The following is a 16,647-nucleotide window of genomic DNA, read 5'->3' as shown; positions in this document are numbered from 1 at the left end:
AAATAATAACATTATGTTGATAGAAAATAGTTATATAATTGTACTACCATTGTAATATATATATATGTATATATATACATAGAAAACAATATTTTGAAAACACTAGATCCAAATACGACTTTTATTTATTGATCGAAAATAAAAGATTTATCTGAAAAATAAAAAATTAAACCTACTCCCAGAATTCGGTTACAGGTGATTTTGCTTCGGTGGCTGTAATATTGAGATTCGTAATGTTGGTTCCCTCTTTCATGCAGTATTTTGTGTTCCACCAATTACCACACGATTCCCAAGGCAGTTGTGGCGTCATTGAGAACACGAAGTAGAATAAAGTCCAAGCTATTATCACCACGTGGTAGATATTATAGAGACAAATGATGGCCATTGAAGCAAAGCCAATTCCTAGTGAAAGTATAGATTACATAATATATGAACTGTTGACATATTTGAGACACAAGTATGAGTTATATATATCCGGAAAAGGTGAAAAATACTAAGGCACTAGAAGTAAACAACAATAGCTACCTTTAAAGATAGGAATCAAATACCAGACCCCGATACCACCAATGCTGAGGTACTAACCAATGGCCACTTCCAGAAAGAATAGAGGAACAGCACACAAGACTAAACAGATGAGATAGGGAAACAAAAATGCCCCTAAGTAACAAACAACAACATATAATCCATTAGAACCATCGATTTAACATTTAGTAAGGTAAAGGTTTCATGTATATTATGTTGGATTAAACCACAAGACACATACCTCCACCATTTTCATAACACAAGTATGGAAATCGCCATACGTTTCCAAGACCGACAGCGTAGTTTATAGAACTTAAAACAAAGTCCAGTTTTCCTTCCCATTCCCAACGTTCTGGTTCTTTCTCCTTATCTGGACTTGTTACCAACTGGCTCATTTCATCAGGTATTGTGATCACTACCGACTGGTTCATTTCCTCGGGTATTGTGATCATTTCCACTCCATTTTCTACACTGACGGTTTCTGATGTTTCATTTTCAGGAGATATGTTATCAAAAGACGTAACTTTAACACAAACAAATGCTGTAGAAAACAAAATACACTGTCAAGATATATATGTATATATATATATATATAGTTGAAAAAGCATACAGTTATATACATGTATAGTTAAAGCGATGAAGAAATAAATACACCTCAGAAAACCAGTAAAATATATTTGTTTAAATGTTCTGTTTCATTTAATCCATGAGACACAACTTCTATGTGCACCCACACCCTAAATTGTATCATTTAAAACCATTTTCATGTGCACATATACACAATAATTCATCTAGGGAGACATTAATTCAGTACAATCAAATACATTATGTAACTGTACGTTCCAAGAGATGTCATTTATGTATATTTACGTTTTATTCAAGTTGATCCATTTTTAAATTTCGTATGTTAAAATTTTTGTATTTTAAACTGCCACAATTTCTTCTTTGTTTATATAGTTTTCAAAATTTTTTAAACAAACTTTCAAGCATAAAAAACCTAGAAATGAAATTCAGAAAGATAATACTAAAACTAACAATATATTTAACAAAATAATTCCATCATTGCAAAGTCGTTCTTATTCTTATGTGCATTTATTAAAGCCAGGATTGGTCAGAAATTAGGATTTCTCTTCGTTCTGCACTTTATTGGTTGATTTTGTTCACCCTTTGATTTAATAAAATTATGCTAGTGGCGCTTCCTACTGAATGGTTGGTTGTTGACTTGCTGCCTCAAGCAGTAAGTAAAAACCATGAACAGTAGAGTAGAAAGGTGTTTTCTGTTGTTTGTTGTTCGGTTGCTGTGTGAAGTTCATGTCCCGTGCGTCTACTCTTTTCCTAAGTTAGTTAATACAGTAGTCCTAATATATCCTAAAGTGAGTTTTGCTCCGTACAAATTTTTATTTCCTTGACGTCATAACAGGTCTGTTAAAGAAATGTTACCAAAAACCTGAAGGTCGTTTTGTCGGTCAGTTCTGTTTGTGTCTCAATAAAACGTACATTACAAATCTTACTCCAGTTTCCTTATTTTTATAAACATCAGTCACTTAAAAACCTCTTGGTGTTAAATGAAAAAATTAGTTACTTGCGATGCGATGGTGGCTTCCTCATTTTAAAATAACAATAGACAGTCGCCTAAGATGTAATTTTCACCTTCAACTGTTATAACAACAACAACAAAAACATTTACTTATGGTTTGATAGTATCTTCTATATGTTAGGATATCAATAGGTAGTCGCTTAAGGTGTAGTGTTCACTTCCAACCGTTATAACAACAACAAAACAACGTTTACTTATGATTTGATTGTACCTTCCACATGTTAGAATATCAATAGGCAGTCGCTTAAGGTGTAATATTGACCTCCAGTTGTTTGGAGAACAAAAACCAGTAATCTGAGAAGTGATATTGGCTATGTGTAGAGATAAAATATTCATTCAGTGTTGTTGAGTTTATCAACAAGTGCGAATAATGATTGACGTGTAGTGATTTGTTTATAAAAAATGCGACGATTTGTCCTGATTTCTTTGAGTATTACAATTTGAACAATTGTTAGTCAAGTCTAGCACTACGACACTTGAAAATGTGTTTACAGTTATGAAACTTGAAATAGTGGTTATAAAATAAATTGAGACACCTAAAGTAAGTACATGTACCTCTTTTACTGTTATGTATGTTTTAGGTTAAGATTAAAACACAGCCGGCTTCATTTCGATACTAAATGTGAATCGTATTTGATTAACAGAGATATATAAAATAAACACGTCTTTCGCTTCATAACAAAACCTATCAGGTCATCTAATACATGGCCTCAAATGAAAATCTGGTGGACAAAAAGAATGGTGTGTCTTACTGTTAGACATACATTAATACTAAAATGTCGTTCTTCGCCAGCTGATGTAATTTATACCATTTCCTTTCGTTTTTTTTTTAAAAAGAACGACTCACTGAGCTATTTCCCAACTAAACAAAAAAGCTGATTCATTAAATTTATTCCTATATAATGTAGAGAATGAACTTCGAAAATGTTAAACGACAAGATATCTGTAAAACAAAATTTGGCACAAGCAGGAAGGAGATGTTTGTTTATAGTTAACTTTGTAGGTCCGTATCAGGTTAGCGGTTTCTAGCGTTTTAAGTCCCCAGCCATACCTAGGAAGCCAAACGAAAGGCCTGACACTTCTTAACGCAAATCAAATATCTGTATCGATATCTGTTTATCTCAAATAAAAGTACATAACGTTTTCACTTCCATCTTAAGTTGTATAATAGCATTTAAGGTAAGAATTACAGAGAGACTTCACAGTAAGATGTAAATGGAAAGACTGGTTGTAAAGAGACAAACGAAATAGTTTGATTTGTTTGTTTTGAATTTCGCACAAAGCTATAACAGGGCTATCTGCGCTAGTCGCCCTAATTTAGCAGTGTAACACTAGAGAGAAAACAGTTAATCAGAACCACCCACCACCAACTCTTGAGCTACTCTTTTACCAACAAATAGCAGGATTGACCGTCATTTTATATCTCTCCCACGGCTGAAAGGGCATGTTTGATGCGACGGGGATTCGAATCCGCGACGCTCGGATTACCAGTCGAGCGCCTTAACCACCTGACCAATAGTAGAGAACACAGTGTTAACACTTGCATATCGTGTATAATAGTATAGAACACCGATATAACACTCGGTGCTGTTTATAAATAGAAGATAAAGATTTAAATTGTGTGTATTGTGTATAACACAAGACAACACGGGCTAAATACTCGTGTGTTATATAATATTCTAAAGGATGCTGACTGAACATTGTTTATTTCTTAAGTTATTAATATTGAATTGTATATCCATTTGATATTATTTCGTGATTTATATTTTTCTATATTATACTGCTATTAATTGATAATAAAACGTGAAATCTGATCTTTTAATTGAAGTAATTATTTATACTATTTACTCCGAAGGCCTTTGTAGATCACTGGACAATCTGCATTTTATTCTGATACTGTTGTCAATACTTACAGTTATTTACTCTGAAGGCCTCCTTGGTTCACTCGACAATCTATGTTCTAATATAATATTGTTGTTATTACTGATAGTTATTGATAATATTTACTCTGAAGGCTTCCTTGGTTCACCCGACAATCTATGTTTTAATACAGTATTGTTCTACTATACTACTGGTAGTTTTTAGTATAGGAACTGATTTCTGTTTGTGACAGAGGAAATCAGACTGTGTTCACCGTGGGAAATCAAAACCCGAATTTTAGCTCCATAAGTTTATAGACTTACCGCAGAACCTCCGGAGGACACTGGACCAGAAATCTACATTAAAGACTCATCGTAAAATTAAATTTATTGTGATTATTACCCGCACGTGTACGAAGTCAAATCACTCACCGCCAATTCTATCTGTATATGGAATCTACATGGTAGTCTTTGCATTACATATACAGAGGATGAAATACACAAACACACAGTAGCTACAAATATTAATTTAGAAATAAATCATTCCATTGTTTATTAATATGCATAGAAGTATGCTCAGAAATATGAGGTTAGTACTTTCATATTTTGTGTTAGGGAACTACATACTTGAATTGTAAATAAAACATAACATTTTTTTATTACACATCTTGGCTTTTAAACGTAAATAAAACATAACATCTTTTGTTACACATCTCGGCTTTTAAACGTAAATAAACTATTTATTTATTGTCCGTGTAAGGGTAAATTGCAATATCAGAAAATTATTAAATTTATCAAAGATTTTCATAAAAGTGAAGTGTTCAGTAATTACTAATATAATAAAGGTAAAAAATTGTATTTACATACTATTTATAAGGTTTGAAAATGTAAAAAAAAAATGTTCACTGAACACTAAATTACAAGTGTGTGTTGATAATAGACATATTTATGCAAAACAAATCGTGTTATTTCTAATATTTCAATATTTTCTTTTCTAATTATCACCTAACGTCTAATTAAACTCAAAGCACAGAACCATTTGTATAAAATATACAATCAAGTGTGAAATTAATATAACGAATAAATTCTTTACGACATTTTGAAGGGAGTTACAAATAATTCACTTTTATTTTACCTACTTTAATTGTTGGTTTTACTAATAAACTAACTATCAATCATAACGACATAATATTTACAAATGTGCGAGAAAAAAAGGTAAAATGATATACGTTACATCTGTTGTTGTTTATGGTAAACTAGAAACAAAAACTGAACATAAACAATTGGATGCAGCTTGAGTGAGGTTTAATACACCTATGGCCAAAGGTATTGTATCATAACTATCATAATTATAATCTAGTTCATCTTTACGTGGTGTGAGTGCATTAGAGTCTAGTTTCCTCTATAATATAATATAAAACTTGCTTTTCTGATTTCATTGTCACCAATATTAAGTGCACAATTAAAAACAGTTTTGGTTTATGCTAGTAATATGATCATGTACTAAAGCAAAACCTAGTGTTAGTAATATGATGACGTACTAAAGGAGAATCTAGTGTTAGTAATATGATCATGTACTAAAGGAAGATCTAGTGCTTGTAATATGATCACATAGACTTTTTAACAGTTAAATATGAAGTACGTCTTGGGCTGTCGACTTATAATCTCCTGAGTCTGACAATTTATTGTTTTTACTTCTGGGAAGCTCGAAATCTTGAACAAGTGTCTTGGTTAATTTCTGAGAAGGTTGAAGTTTCGGAGTTAGGCCAGCTATCAGTCGCTGAAATAAAAACGGAACCAACAGTTGAGGTATAAATTTCAAATCTGATTGTTAACTTCATTTATCATCGTATATATCATATATGGAAAGAATAACATACATAATATTATATGTAAAAATCTGAAGTACTTTAATATCTTGTTTGCCAATTTTAAGACTGTCTCACTAGTCAATACAAGTTTTGAAAATCTACTACAAAGGAAACAATAACCTAGTGTTGAGTTTCAATAGGTTTCAGTCTGAATAACTTGTCAATAATCTTTAAAAGTTTACTTTTGATAAAGACTAAAAGCTACTCACGTCCTTCAGAGAACCTGGTGTGACTAGCATGAAATAAACAGCATAAGATGGAATCCATACCATGGAAGCCAAGGCTATCCCCCAGCCTAAGAGTTCTCCCCACCAAGGATAAACGTAAGTCTCTGCATACACCAGACTCATAACTGAAAACAGAAATATTTCCTAAAGGGAATATGTATTTAGAATTAGAAATAACATTCTCTGAAAGAAACTGAAATAAAATTTAACATCATTTGTATATATATTAGGTACTAAAGATAAGATATTTATTTATATTATTTTGATACTATGAGAAACGTAACTGAGTAAGTAGGATAAATGATCTGTTCTTACAGTTAACGTATATTCTCACGTGCTGCAAGTTGGAAGATCACTTTATGATTTACAGAGAACCTATGTACAGATCCATGTCCTCCATTACACTCAATTATTTATTTAATTAAACCGTTGAATATTCTTTCTTTAAAACACAGCATTAAACTTACCAAACAAACGGCTGGAGAGACAAAGACCCAGGTGGCAAGGAAGTACCAGTTGGGCCGATGTCCTGTCATCTCTTCAATGTTGCTAGAAAACATTTTACACCTGTAATAATTTACTAGTTTTATAAATTTGTTGATTTACAAACTAGAATTTTCATGTGAAAAAACACTTGACATAAAACCTGAATTCAAAAGACAAACAAATCTACAAATTAAATGTCCAATTGTTAATTAATAATACTGGCTTACACTGAAAACATTTGAAAATCCCGCAATAAATGAAAAGAAATTAAATTGTCAAAAGTATTGGCTATTGAGTACAATAATACACGGATTAAACGTAATGAATAATTAATTAACACCTCCAAAGAAAACAATAAAACACCATCTTCTAGAGTTAACCTGAGAATAATACAGCCCATTTTAGGGATAACTTGCATATAGTATAACAGTACGTTATTGAGTTAACTCACATATACCATCTTTTAGGGCTAGCTTGTGTACAACAGATCCTCCCAGGATCAACGTACGTATAACACATCACCACATTTAACATAAAAATTTACACCATAGAAATAAACAGATGTATTAGAAGTTGTAAGTGATGTATAAAACAATGGTCTATTTTACCAATGAAGGACATGTCATTTGAAACTTACCATAAACCCATGTAATAACTATAGTTTGAAAGAAAACAGTGAACAGTAGAGTCATTCCACTGGCAGAATAATAATCCATCAGTTGAAATATGTACATGCCCCCCTGAAAAGTAAAAAGATTATTTTAGTGAATAATACGATCAGTTTAACAAAATCCAGTCAGAATTATTACTTAACAGTTTCGTTTTGATTAAATATATATTATTACAAGTTACAGTCTCCATATTCTAGATACAAGATAACACCATGGTAAAGCCACAGAAATAAAAAGATATATCAGAAGTGGAGCGTTACTGAATAAATATAATAGTATTGGGAGTTGTGCTTATGGTAAGTTTTATTTATTACGTCATTTTTACAGTAAATATGATTTGATTTTATGTATGTTTTGAAAACAAATCTTACTTACTGTAAAAGATAAAACGTGTAATAAAATATAATTATTACGATACTGGTAAAAAATAATTCATCAACTGAAATGAATATAAGACCCCAAAATAAGAAACAAAAGAAAACAATAAAGGTAATTAGTTTTAACAATAAAACTAAAATAAAAATCAAACAAATTCAGGTTATGAATAACGGAAATATTATTGGACAGTTCTGTCATCAGTAAATTCATGAATATATACCTTGACCACAACAAAGAAACTGTTATTGTCTTGATAATGGGTATTTTACTAATTAAAATTAATATATTGGTAATTGACACTTGCTTGGTTAAACATTGCTGTTGTCAAGTATTCACAATCGTATTCTAGTTCATTTTATTGCCATGATATAAAAGACTGTCTAGTTTCGATAATAGTAATTTTGTTTAGTTTTCGAAAGAATGTTTTACGATTGTTTAGTTGTTTACTTTTAATTACTTTATAAGAGATTTAAAAATAGACGTGTATTGGGTGTTGTGTTTATTGATGCAGAGAATATAATGAACAGACGATTTGGGAAAAAATATACAAATAGTGTGAGATAAGCGAGAACAGTAGACAGACAAGAGGAGAGAGAGAAGTTGTCTGTTGTAAGAGGGGAAAGGCCGAACGGTTGCTATAGGCCTAACTATTAATGTGTTAGAGGAAAAATAACAGCAGAAGAAAGATAAAAATAATAGTTTATTTCAGAAAAGAGAGTTCTAAAGTGAATGAATTAGTATCAGTAGACTCTGACATCTAAACAAACGATTCTTGGGAAATACGAAGGAAGAAGCGACAGTATAAAAGTTTAAACATGTAGGATACAACCGCGGTAAGTCCATGATAATTGTTTTTTTGTTTTTTTAATTTCGCACAAAGCTACTCGAGGGCTATCTGTGCTAGCCGTCCCTAATTTTAGTAGGGTAAGACTAGAGGGAAGGCAGTTAATCATCACCACCCACCGCCAACTCTTTAACAATGAATAGTGGGATTGACCATCACATTATAACGCCCCCACGGCTGAAAGGCGAGCATGTTTGGCGCGACACGGATGCGAACCTGCGACACTCAGATTACGAGTCGCACGCCTTAACACGTTTGGCCATCCCGGGCCCAAGTCAATAATAAAGTAAGTGAAGTATATTTAGATAGTAACAGAAGAAACTTCGCTTTGTCAACTGAAATTTTAAAGTAACTGAATAGGCCTAAGTGGACTTTTGACAAGAGGAAGATAACTATATATATATTTGTGTGTATGTGTGTAGTGTTTATAATATCCCTATAATGTGAAGATTTTGATGTACGTACGTTTAACTTGTTCCGAAAAATAAATATTTTGAAAACAAGTGGCGTACGTGCTTTTCATGTACGAGGAAGTTGAGAATTTCTCAAATTAATTTTGGCGGTGTCTATTGACAAATCGAATTAGCATTTTAATACACGTCTATAAGCTATTAACTCAGCTGTAAGGGAAGTTTTAAACTAGGACTATTTAATAAAGGGTAAAGATAAACTAAATAAAACAAAACTAAGATGTACAGGAAAATTTAACATCAGAAATCAGTACAAGTTACAAGAGTAGGCTTAATCGTTATTATAGTAATGCTAGAAGTTAAAGAAGTATAAGACTTTAGGGCACTGGTAGAAATAGAAGATTTATAATAACTGAAACATGGTTAAATGTAGATAAATACATGATTATAGGATATTTAATAGGGACAGAGTATTAAAGAAAGGGGAAGGAGTGGCTGTATATGTGAAGTGTGAGTTACTGTTGAAGTTGAGAATATTAAGGATAATAGCAAGGAGATTGGGTTTCTGTTAGTGGATAGCAAGGGATAAAGCTTTTAGTAAGAATGTGTTATAAATCACCAGATGGAACTGATGAAATCAGGAAGAAACTTTGTAATAAGATAAAGATCTCAGTTGTTAATGAAATCTTAATTAAGGGTAGTTCCAAGTACAGATATAATGATTGGGAAATGAAAATCCCTCAAACCATGAGGGAGAAAGGTTTCTGAAAACTTTTTTAAGATGGATTTCTTGACAATTGGTCAAGGAACCTACTGTAAATAATGCTATCTTAGATTTATTGTTAAATTCTAATATAGAAATGGTTAAGAGGGTGTAAACTAGGAAGCACCTAGGTACAAGTGATCATTGCTGTATTATGTTTGATATTCAGCTGCATTTGGAAATTGGAAATAATGATATTTTGATTCCAAATTTAAAAAAAAGTAAATTTAAAAGAGATGTGTTCTGAATTGGACAGCTGAGTTATTTTGAGGCACTAATCAGTTGTGGAAAATGTTTAAAGATAATTTTTTAAAGATTCAAGATAAACATATTCCTTACAGAAACAAAATGGGATCTGGAAGTTAAAAAGACAGGTTGGTTCACAAAGGGAATAAGAGATAGAATCAAAGAAAAGTACCACACACTAAAGAAATTTAAATTGACTGGTATTGTGAAAGATTATAGAAAATCAAGAAAGTTGGTCAAAAAAGAAATTATGATATCCAAAAAAATGTCTATAACAAAAATTTGGCTTAAAACATAAAAAATTAACAGTTTGAACTTTTTTAAAGTACATTATGGGTAAACATTATGGAGATAGGACCCATGAGGAATGATGAAGGAAGGCTCGTGTCTGATGATCATGAAATGCCTAGATTATTAGATTCTGATTTTGCTTCAGTTTTTACTAATGAAGACTTAAGCTGTATTTAACATCTTGAACAGTTGATAAATGGAAACGAGATCAAAGAAGATGGCTGCCTTAATTCTGAGCTGGTTAAAAAAATGGGATATTTAAAGAATGCTAAGGCTTCTGTAATAGATAATACTTCACCAAGGGTTTTAAACAAGGTCATGTGATCACTTGCAACAAGGTTTTAAGCCCTTGAATAATGTACAAGTACCAACTGATTGGAAATTGGTTAATCTGACTCCTGTCCTCAAGAGAAGTAATAGAAGTTGTCCAAGTAATTAAAGGCCTGTCAGTCTTACCTCATTTGTGAGAAAAGATTTGAAATGTCTGATAAAAGATACTTTGCAAAGTCATTTAACAAGTTTATAATTTTATTGGATAGCAACATAATTTTGTAAGGAAAAATATTGCCTTACAAATCTTTTTGCATGTTTTAAAAATGTTACTGCACATGTAGATAAGGGTAAGGGTGTAGGTGTGATATATATGAATTTTCAAAAATCATTTTACAAAGTGCCATTCCCCACAGTGGGAAAGCAGCGTGTCTCTTGTCTCACACCACTATAAATTGGGTTTCAATGCCTGTGGTGGGCAGAGCACACGTAGCCCGTTGTGTAGCTTTGTGCTTAATTTTAAACAAACAAAGTGCCACATAAAAGGTTTGTAAAGAAACTTATCTCTACAGGAGCTTAGGATAAGTTAAGTAACTGTATAGAACAGTAGCTGGATTCAAAAGCAGAGGTTTGATATAAATGAAGTTCAGTTAAACTAGATTAATATTGCAAGAGATGTACCTCAGGGATCAGTCTTAGGACCTTTACTCTTTTTGACTTATGTAAATAACATTGATGAAGAAAGTCAATAAATTACTTATGCTTAAAGATGACACCAAGGTCTTGGGTGTTGCTGGCTGTGAAGAGGATGTTGCTATTTTATAAAAATATTTAGCTCACTTAATGAGTTGGGTGAATAAATGGCAGATGGGTTTTAATTATGATAAATGCAAAATATTGTATGTGGGTGATAATAATTTGAATTATAAGAATAATTTGGATGGGAATAATTTTAACAATGTCATGAAAGAAAATGATCTTGTTGTAATGGCTGCTCAATCTTTTAAGCAATCCAAGCAGCGTGCTGTTGCTAATATTGGTAGGGCAAATAGGATTTTAATTTGTATCTACAAAAATATTGAATACAAGTATAAATATGTTATAATTTCATTGTGTAGGTCACTGGTTAGACTGCATTAGGAGTATTGTGTTCAGTCTTGAGCTCCTTACCCTAGGAAAGCCATGGAATTGTTGGAAATGATTCAGAAGAGGGTAACTAAAATGGTGCCTGGGATGGAGGGGTTGTCATTTGAGGAGAGATTAAGATCCTTAAAAGTTTCTCTCTCAAGAGTTAGAGGCGATCTGATTCAAATGTTTAAGATTGTAAAAGGATTTATAATGTTGATGCATCAACATTTTTCATACTTAATAGTGAGAATTATAGAACTTGATGACACAAATATAGATTTAGGAAATATAAAAGATGAGAACTTTATTTTCCAGTATATGAAGATATGTTAATAAATTTGAGTGAGTTTTAAAGAAACTTGATACATATATGAATGACATGTGATGACTAATTGTTTTTAATAGTATTAGTTTGGCTTACAGGGTGGGACAGCTGAGGTGGACCAATATATCCCTTATTGTCCCTGAAACTTATGTTAACTTCTCATTATAACAACCATGCTTTTACAATTGTTATTACTAACTTCTTACTATAACAACCACACTGTGACAACTGTGGTTTTTCGTTTTACTCGTTTATTGATTTTTAATATTATGGAACATACCTCAGTGACCATTGGTAAACCTAACAGGTAAAAATACGATAACCATACCTATAGTAAATAATTTCCTTCGTGGTCTCAATACAGACGCCCATTCGTCCGCAATTCCTGTTATCAGAGCTTCCACGGTGCAGAACTATGAAAAACAAAAATACCAATATCAGTACACATGTCGTCATAACACGCAAATCAAAGTAACAAAATAACATAGTTAGACAGATCTATATAAATTGTATACGTATATATATTTAGTGAATTAATGTTTTATATAATAAAGTTTCAAAAAGTTTATAAATTGTATACGTATATATATTTAGTGAATTAATGTTTTTTTATAGTAAAGTTTCAAACATACGTGTTATTATTTAGTTTGATAACGTAATATTTCATCTTGCGTAAGAGTACGTTTAAAGTTGTGAGTTTCTGATATAGAAGTTTATTTCTATGAATCATTGAAAAATGGTATTTTGAAATTTCTTGTTTGTTTGTTTTGAATTTCGCCTAAAGCTACTCGAGGGCTATCTGTGCTAGCCGTTTCTAATTTAGCAGTGTAAGGCTAGAGGGAAAGCAACTAGTCATCACCACCCACCGCCATCTCTTGGGCTACTCTTTTAACAATGAATAGTGGGATTGACCGTCACATTATAACGTATTCGCAGCTGAAAGGGCGAGCATGTTTGGTGTCGACCGGGATTCGAACTCGCGACCCTCAGATTACGAGTCGAGTGCCTTAACCATCTGGCTATGTCGGGCCGACTAACGAATCAGAAGAGGTGAAAAACATATAAATAAAAAAATAACGTATTATCAAACAACTCAAAATAATTATTTTTTATTCGAGGATGGTCACGTAAAAAACAGTATTTAAGAATATTTTGGTATGTTTCGGACTATAAACAATTTAAAATTGTAAGTCACAGTTTGAAATTGCATATACTATGACAGTTTCCTTAGGATATCTATTCCTTGCTCATAAGGCAAATAAATAAATATGAAAACAAAACTCGTTCACTGTGAAATAAACAACCATAAAGGGTGCTAATTATTAAATAGTTGTCCATGATCTAATCTACTCTATAGATACTAGTGCGATCTGAAACATTTATATAAATCAATAAAAAGTAAGCATTTGAAAGAGCAAGCTGTATAGACAGGGAAAATGAGGTATATCTTGTGGAAAGAATCACAATGTAACTCTAGCTATATCATCTCAGGTATAACACAAACTCTAGATATATGGTCTAACGTACAATTCCAACAAAAAAAAAAACAAGTACATTCTCAACTCTAACAAAGTAACGTTCCAAAACTTCCAAAAATCAAAACTGATACAAAATTTACGTATTGAAATAGATCACAGTTACTATTTTTTACTTTATTTTTATAAATGAGAAGATATTATTTAAACGTTTTTATTTTTAAAAAAGCAGCCCCCTGGTTAAGTATTTAAAAATTATTACATCAAGAAACATTTTAAAATTAACTATGGTGCATGGATGTTTCAGTTATATTCTAATTTATCGATTTCAAGACACTTAAAATATTCTAAGGTGGAATAATGGTTATTAAACGTCTTGTTTGAAAGAAAAAAAAATGTTAAATTATTTAGTACCAACGTTTTAATAATTAGATAAGAGAGAATCGTTTACTTATGATTTAAAATATAAAAACATGTTAAAACAAAATACTTAAAGTCACTCACCTGTTTAATGTTACTCTTCAAAAATAACTTAATTCCGAAGTCGATGATACTGCTAATAATGAAACAAACTGGTATAAACACTTCTTGTTTTTATACTGCTAATAATGAAACAAACTGGTATAAACACTTCTTAGTTCTTATACAACCAATAACGAAAGAAACTGGTATAAATACTTCTTAGTTCTTATACAACTAATAATGAAACAAACTGGTATAAATACTTCTTAGTTCTTATTCAACTAATAACGAAAGAAACTGGTGTAAACACTTCTTAGTTCTTATACAATTAATAATGGAACAAACTGGTATCAACACTTCTTAGTTCTTTTGAGAATAAACTCAAATATTTTGTGAAAGTGCTGAAAATCGAGTTCAGTATTATGACTTGTACAGGAGCGAAACGACTGATGTCTAGCGATCAATATAAAGCACGTGATAAAATTTTGAAAGACAGTTATATTTACTAAAACAAAGTAACTGTACACAGAAATGAGTGAAGTCTCCGATTTTGTCAATTGTTAAATATAAGTTGTCTACAACGAGCAAAACAAAACGTGTCTTCAGAGTGTCTACTCATGTAAACTTGGTAAGTCTTTCTCACCGGCACGTTCTTCAACTTCAAGGTTTTCATCCACTTTGTGTTTAAAATAGTTCCCATTTTGCTGTCTGGGATCGCTAGTGGAGTAACGACCGAGTTTCTCATTGGTTGCTACTGATAAGCATGGAAATTACCATTGAGGATGTGAGTGAAGGCGCGAAAGATGTACATGTTACCACGTGGTAGTACGTGAGCTGTAATGTAAAGCAGCACAATCGTATTATTCAATGTCGAGCACTCGCAGCGACAGAAATAAAAAAGCAAAACAAAAGCAGAACTATATTTCATAAACAGAATGATCACGTTCTATCAGTAGCTTGATTAAATCAACATAACCACTACATACACTTTTTCACAAACCTTAACTTCCAAGAAAAATAAACAGAATTCTTGGTAAGCTTACTATTCACAGACCTTAACATTAGGAGATGACAGTTTGTTATTACTTATATTAAGACACGAAAATTTGTTATTACTAATATTAAGACACAAAAATTTGGTGTTACTAATATTGGAAGGTGACTTTGTTATTACTAATATTAGAAGGTGACTTTGTTATTACTTAAATTAAAATGACCGTTTGTTATTACTCAGGTATGACTCTTTGTTATTCAGTACTAGCTGTTGAGGAACGAAAACTGTTTATCGTATAAAAAAGACAATACAAGATAACGTGCCTCTTTCATCTTTTGTTATTTAATCTGTAATCACTTCATTAGATGATAATTCAATATTACGCTTTGTAGAAGGTAATAACTGACCCATTTAACTTATTAAACGAAAAATGTGTATGAACTTAAAAGTGTGTCCTGTTTCAGGGCTGTTGTATTTGATACAAACCATGTATACTGTCGGGCGAATTGCAGTTAACATACGCTGGAATATGAATGTTAAAACGCACACACATTCATTAGTGGCTAGTATATATATATATATGTATCTGAGTTCTTCCCTGTACCACTAGAGGGTAATATGAATAAACTTCTGTAAACCAGAGACTATTATGTGTGTGTATATAAACATATATATATATATATATGTTTATGGCTTAAACATTTATGGTTATAATATATACATCTAGTTCAGCGTTAAAAGGCTGCTTACATATGTTTTTGTCTATACCACAAACTTTTTGGTCTTTAGTTTGTTTTTTAGAATTTCGCTACTCGAGGGCTATCTACGATATCCGTCCATAATTTAGCAGTGTAAAGCTAGAGGGAAGGCACCTAGTCATCACCACCTACCGCCAACTCTTGGACTACTATTTGATCAACGAACAGTGGGATTGACCTTCACATTATAATGCCCCCACGGCTGAAAGAGCGAGTATATTTGGCGTAACGGTGAGGATATCAGAAGCTTTTTTTCTATTATTTCTATATGTGATATACAGATATTTTCCTATATCAGAGATATATTTTTGTTATGTAGACTCATTTGTCAGGGGCTTGCTTAATAATATGGCACTGTGGAATTCATAACATTTTAGGAAGCTCTTATAACTTTCTTATTTGTCAGTGGAATATGATGAAAAATGCACAACTTTTGTATGATAATATGACAGTTAATATGCACAAATTTCATCTAAATCAAACTATACTTTTTGAAATATTTGTAAAAACAAAACTTTCGTAATAATTTTGTATGCTGTATATGTTATTGCTTGTACCAGAAGCTTATATATATATATATATTTACTTACGTGTTAGGACAGGGATTCCCAAACGTTTAGACCTGCGGAGTTTCACATCAGAAAAAAAAAACATTTCGGAGCATTAATAAAAAAAGATACACTAAAAATAGAAACGATCGGTCACTAGCTTTTAGAATATAAATTTATTAAAAATATCACTATTTAAAGAAAATATTTTACTTCTACTCACTTGTTCAAAAATATTTGCTTGCAAATTTTATATCAGTAAAAGTACAGTGTATTTATTTATTTATTAGTGGCTCCGACTGGCTCGATTTTGTTCACAAAGTAGTTCAATATTTGGAGTTATGGCTATTACCTGTAAGCGCAGATCATCTTCAGTATTTAGCCTGTTTCTAAATTTGGTTTTTGTAGCTGTATACAGTGAAAATGTTTGCTCTCAAAGATATGTTGTTGAAAAATGCGTTAAAATTTTCAAAGCTCTGTCACCTATTTCAATGTATTCCATGGCCATTTGAATCCAAAATT

General features: G+C 31.7%; 2 protein-coding genes across 2 annotated transcripts; both read right to left on the bottom strand.

Moving 5' to 3' along the window:
- Nucleotides 1–172: 172 nt before the first annotated feature.
- On the bottom strand, nucleotides 173–974 carry LOC143245877 (sodium- and chloride-dependent GABA transporter 2-like). The gene is made up of 2 exons (XM_076492129.1): nucleotides 764–974; nucleotides 173–402 (listed from the first exon to the last, which is right to left on the bottom strand). The coding sequence occupies exons 1-2, from the start codon at nucleotides 972–974 to the stop codon at nucleotides 173–175; spliced, it is 441 nt and encodes a 146-aa protein (XP_076348244.1).
- A 4,328-nt stretch (nucleotides 975–5,302) lies between these two features.
- LOC143246070 (sodium- and chloride-dependent GABA transporter 2-like) lies at nucleotides 5,303–6,638 on the bottom strand. Its single transcript, XM_076492292.1, has 3 exons — nucleotides 6,544–6,638; nucleotides 6,119–6,220; nucleotides 5,303–5,758 (listed from the first exon to the last, which is right to left on the bottom strand). The coding sequence occupies exons 1-3, from the start codon at nucleotides 6,634–6,636 to the stop codon at nucleotides 5,606–5,608; spliced, it is 348 nt and encodes a 115-aa protein (XP_076348407.1). The 5' UTR covers nucleotides 6,637–6,638; the 3' UTR covers nucleotides 5,303–5,605.
- Between the last annotated feature and the right edge of the window lie 10,009 nt (nucleotides 6,639–16,647).

The sequence above is a fragment of the Tachypleus tridentatus genome, chromosome 3, assembly GCF_004210375.1.
Source record: "Tachypleus tridentatus isolate NWPU-2018 chromosome 3, ASM421037v1, whole genome shotgun sequence".
In the NCBI taxonomy this organism is placed as follows: domain Eukaryota; kingdom Metazoa; phylum Arthropoda; class Merostomata; order Xiphosura; family Limulidae; genus Tachypleus; species Tachypleus tridentatus.
The sequence above is the reverse complement of the archived record's forward strand: the minus strand, read 5'-3'. Positions and strand labels throughout refer to the sequence as shown.

Excerpts from the sequence above, each read along its gene's own strand:
- LOC143246070 (XM_076492292.1), bottom strand. The coding sequence starts at position 6,636 with ATGTTTTCTAGCAACATTGAAGAGATGACAGGACATCGGCCCAACTGG. Across the intron at positions 6,221-6,543 it reads TCTCTCCAGCCGTTTGTTTG|GAAATATTTCTGTTTTCAGT; the intron begins GTAAGTTTAATG and ends TATTCCCTTTAG. Across the intron at positions 5,759-6,118 it reads GGATAGCCTTGGCTTCCATG|CGACTGATAGCTGGCCTAAC; the intron begins GTATGGATTCCA and ends TTTTTATTTCAG.
- LOC143245877 (XM_076492129.1), bottom strand. The coding sequence starts at position 974 with ATGATCACAATACCCGAGGAAATGAACCAGTCGGTAGTGATCACAATA. Across the intron at positions 403-763 it reads GTGTTATGAAAATGGTGGAG|GAATTGGCTTTGCTTCAATG; the intron begins GTATGTGTCTTG and ends TACTTTCACTAG.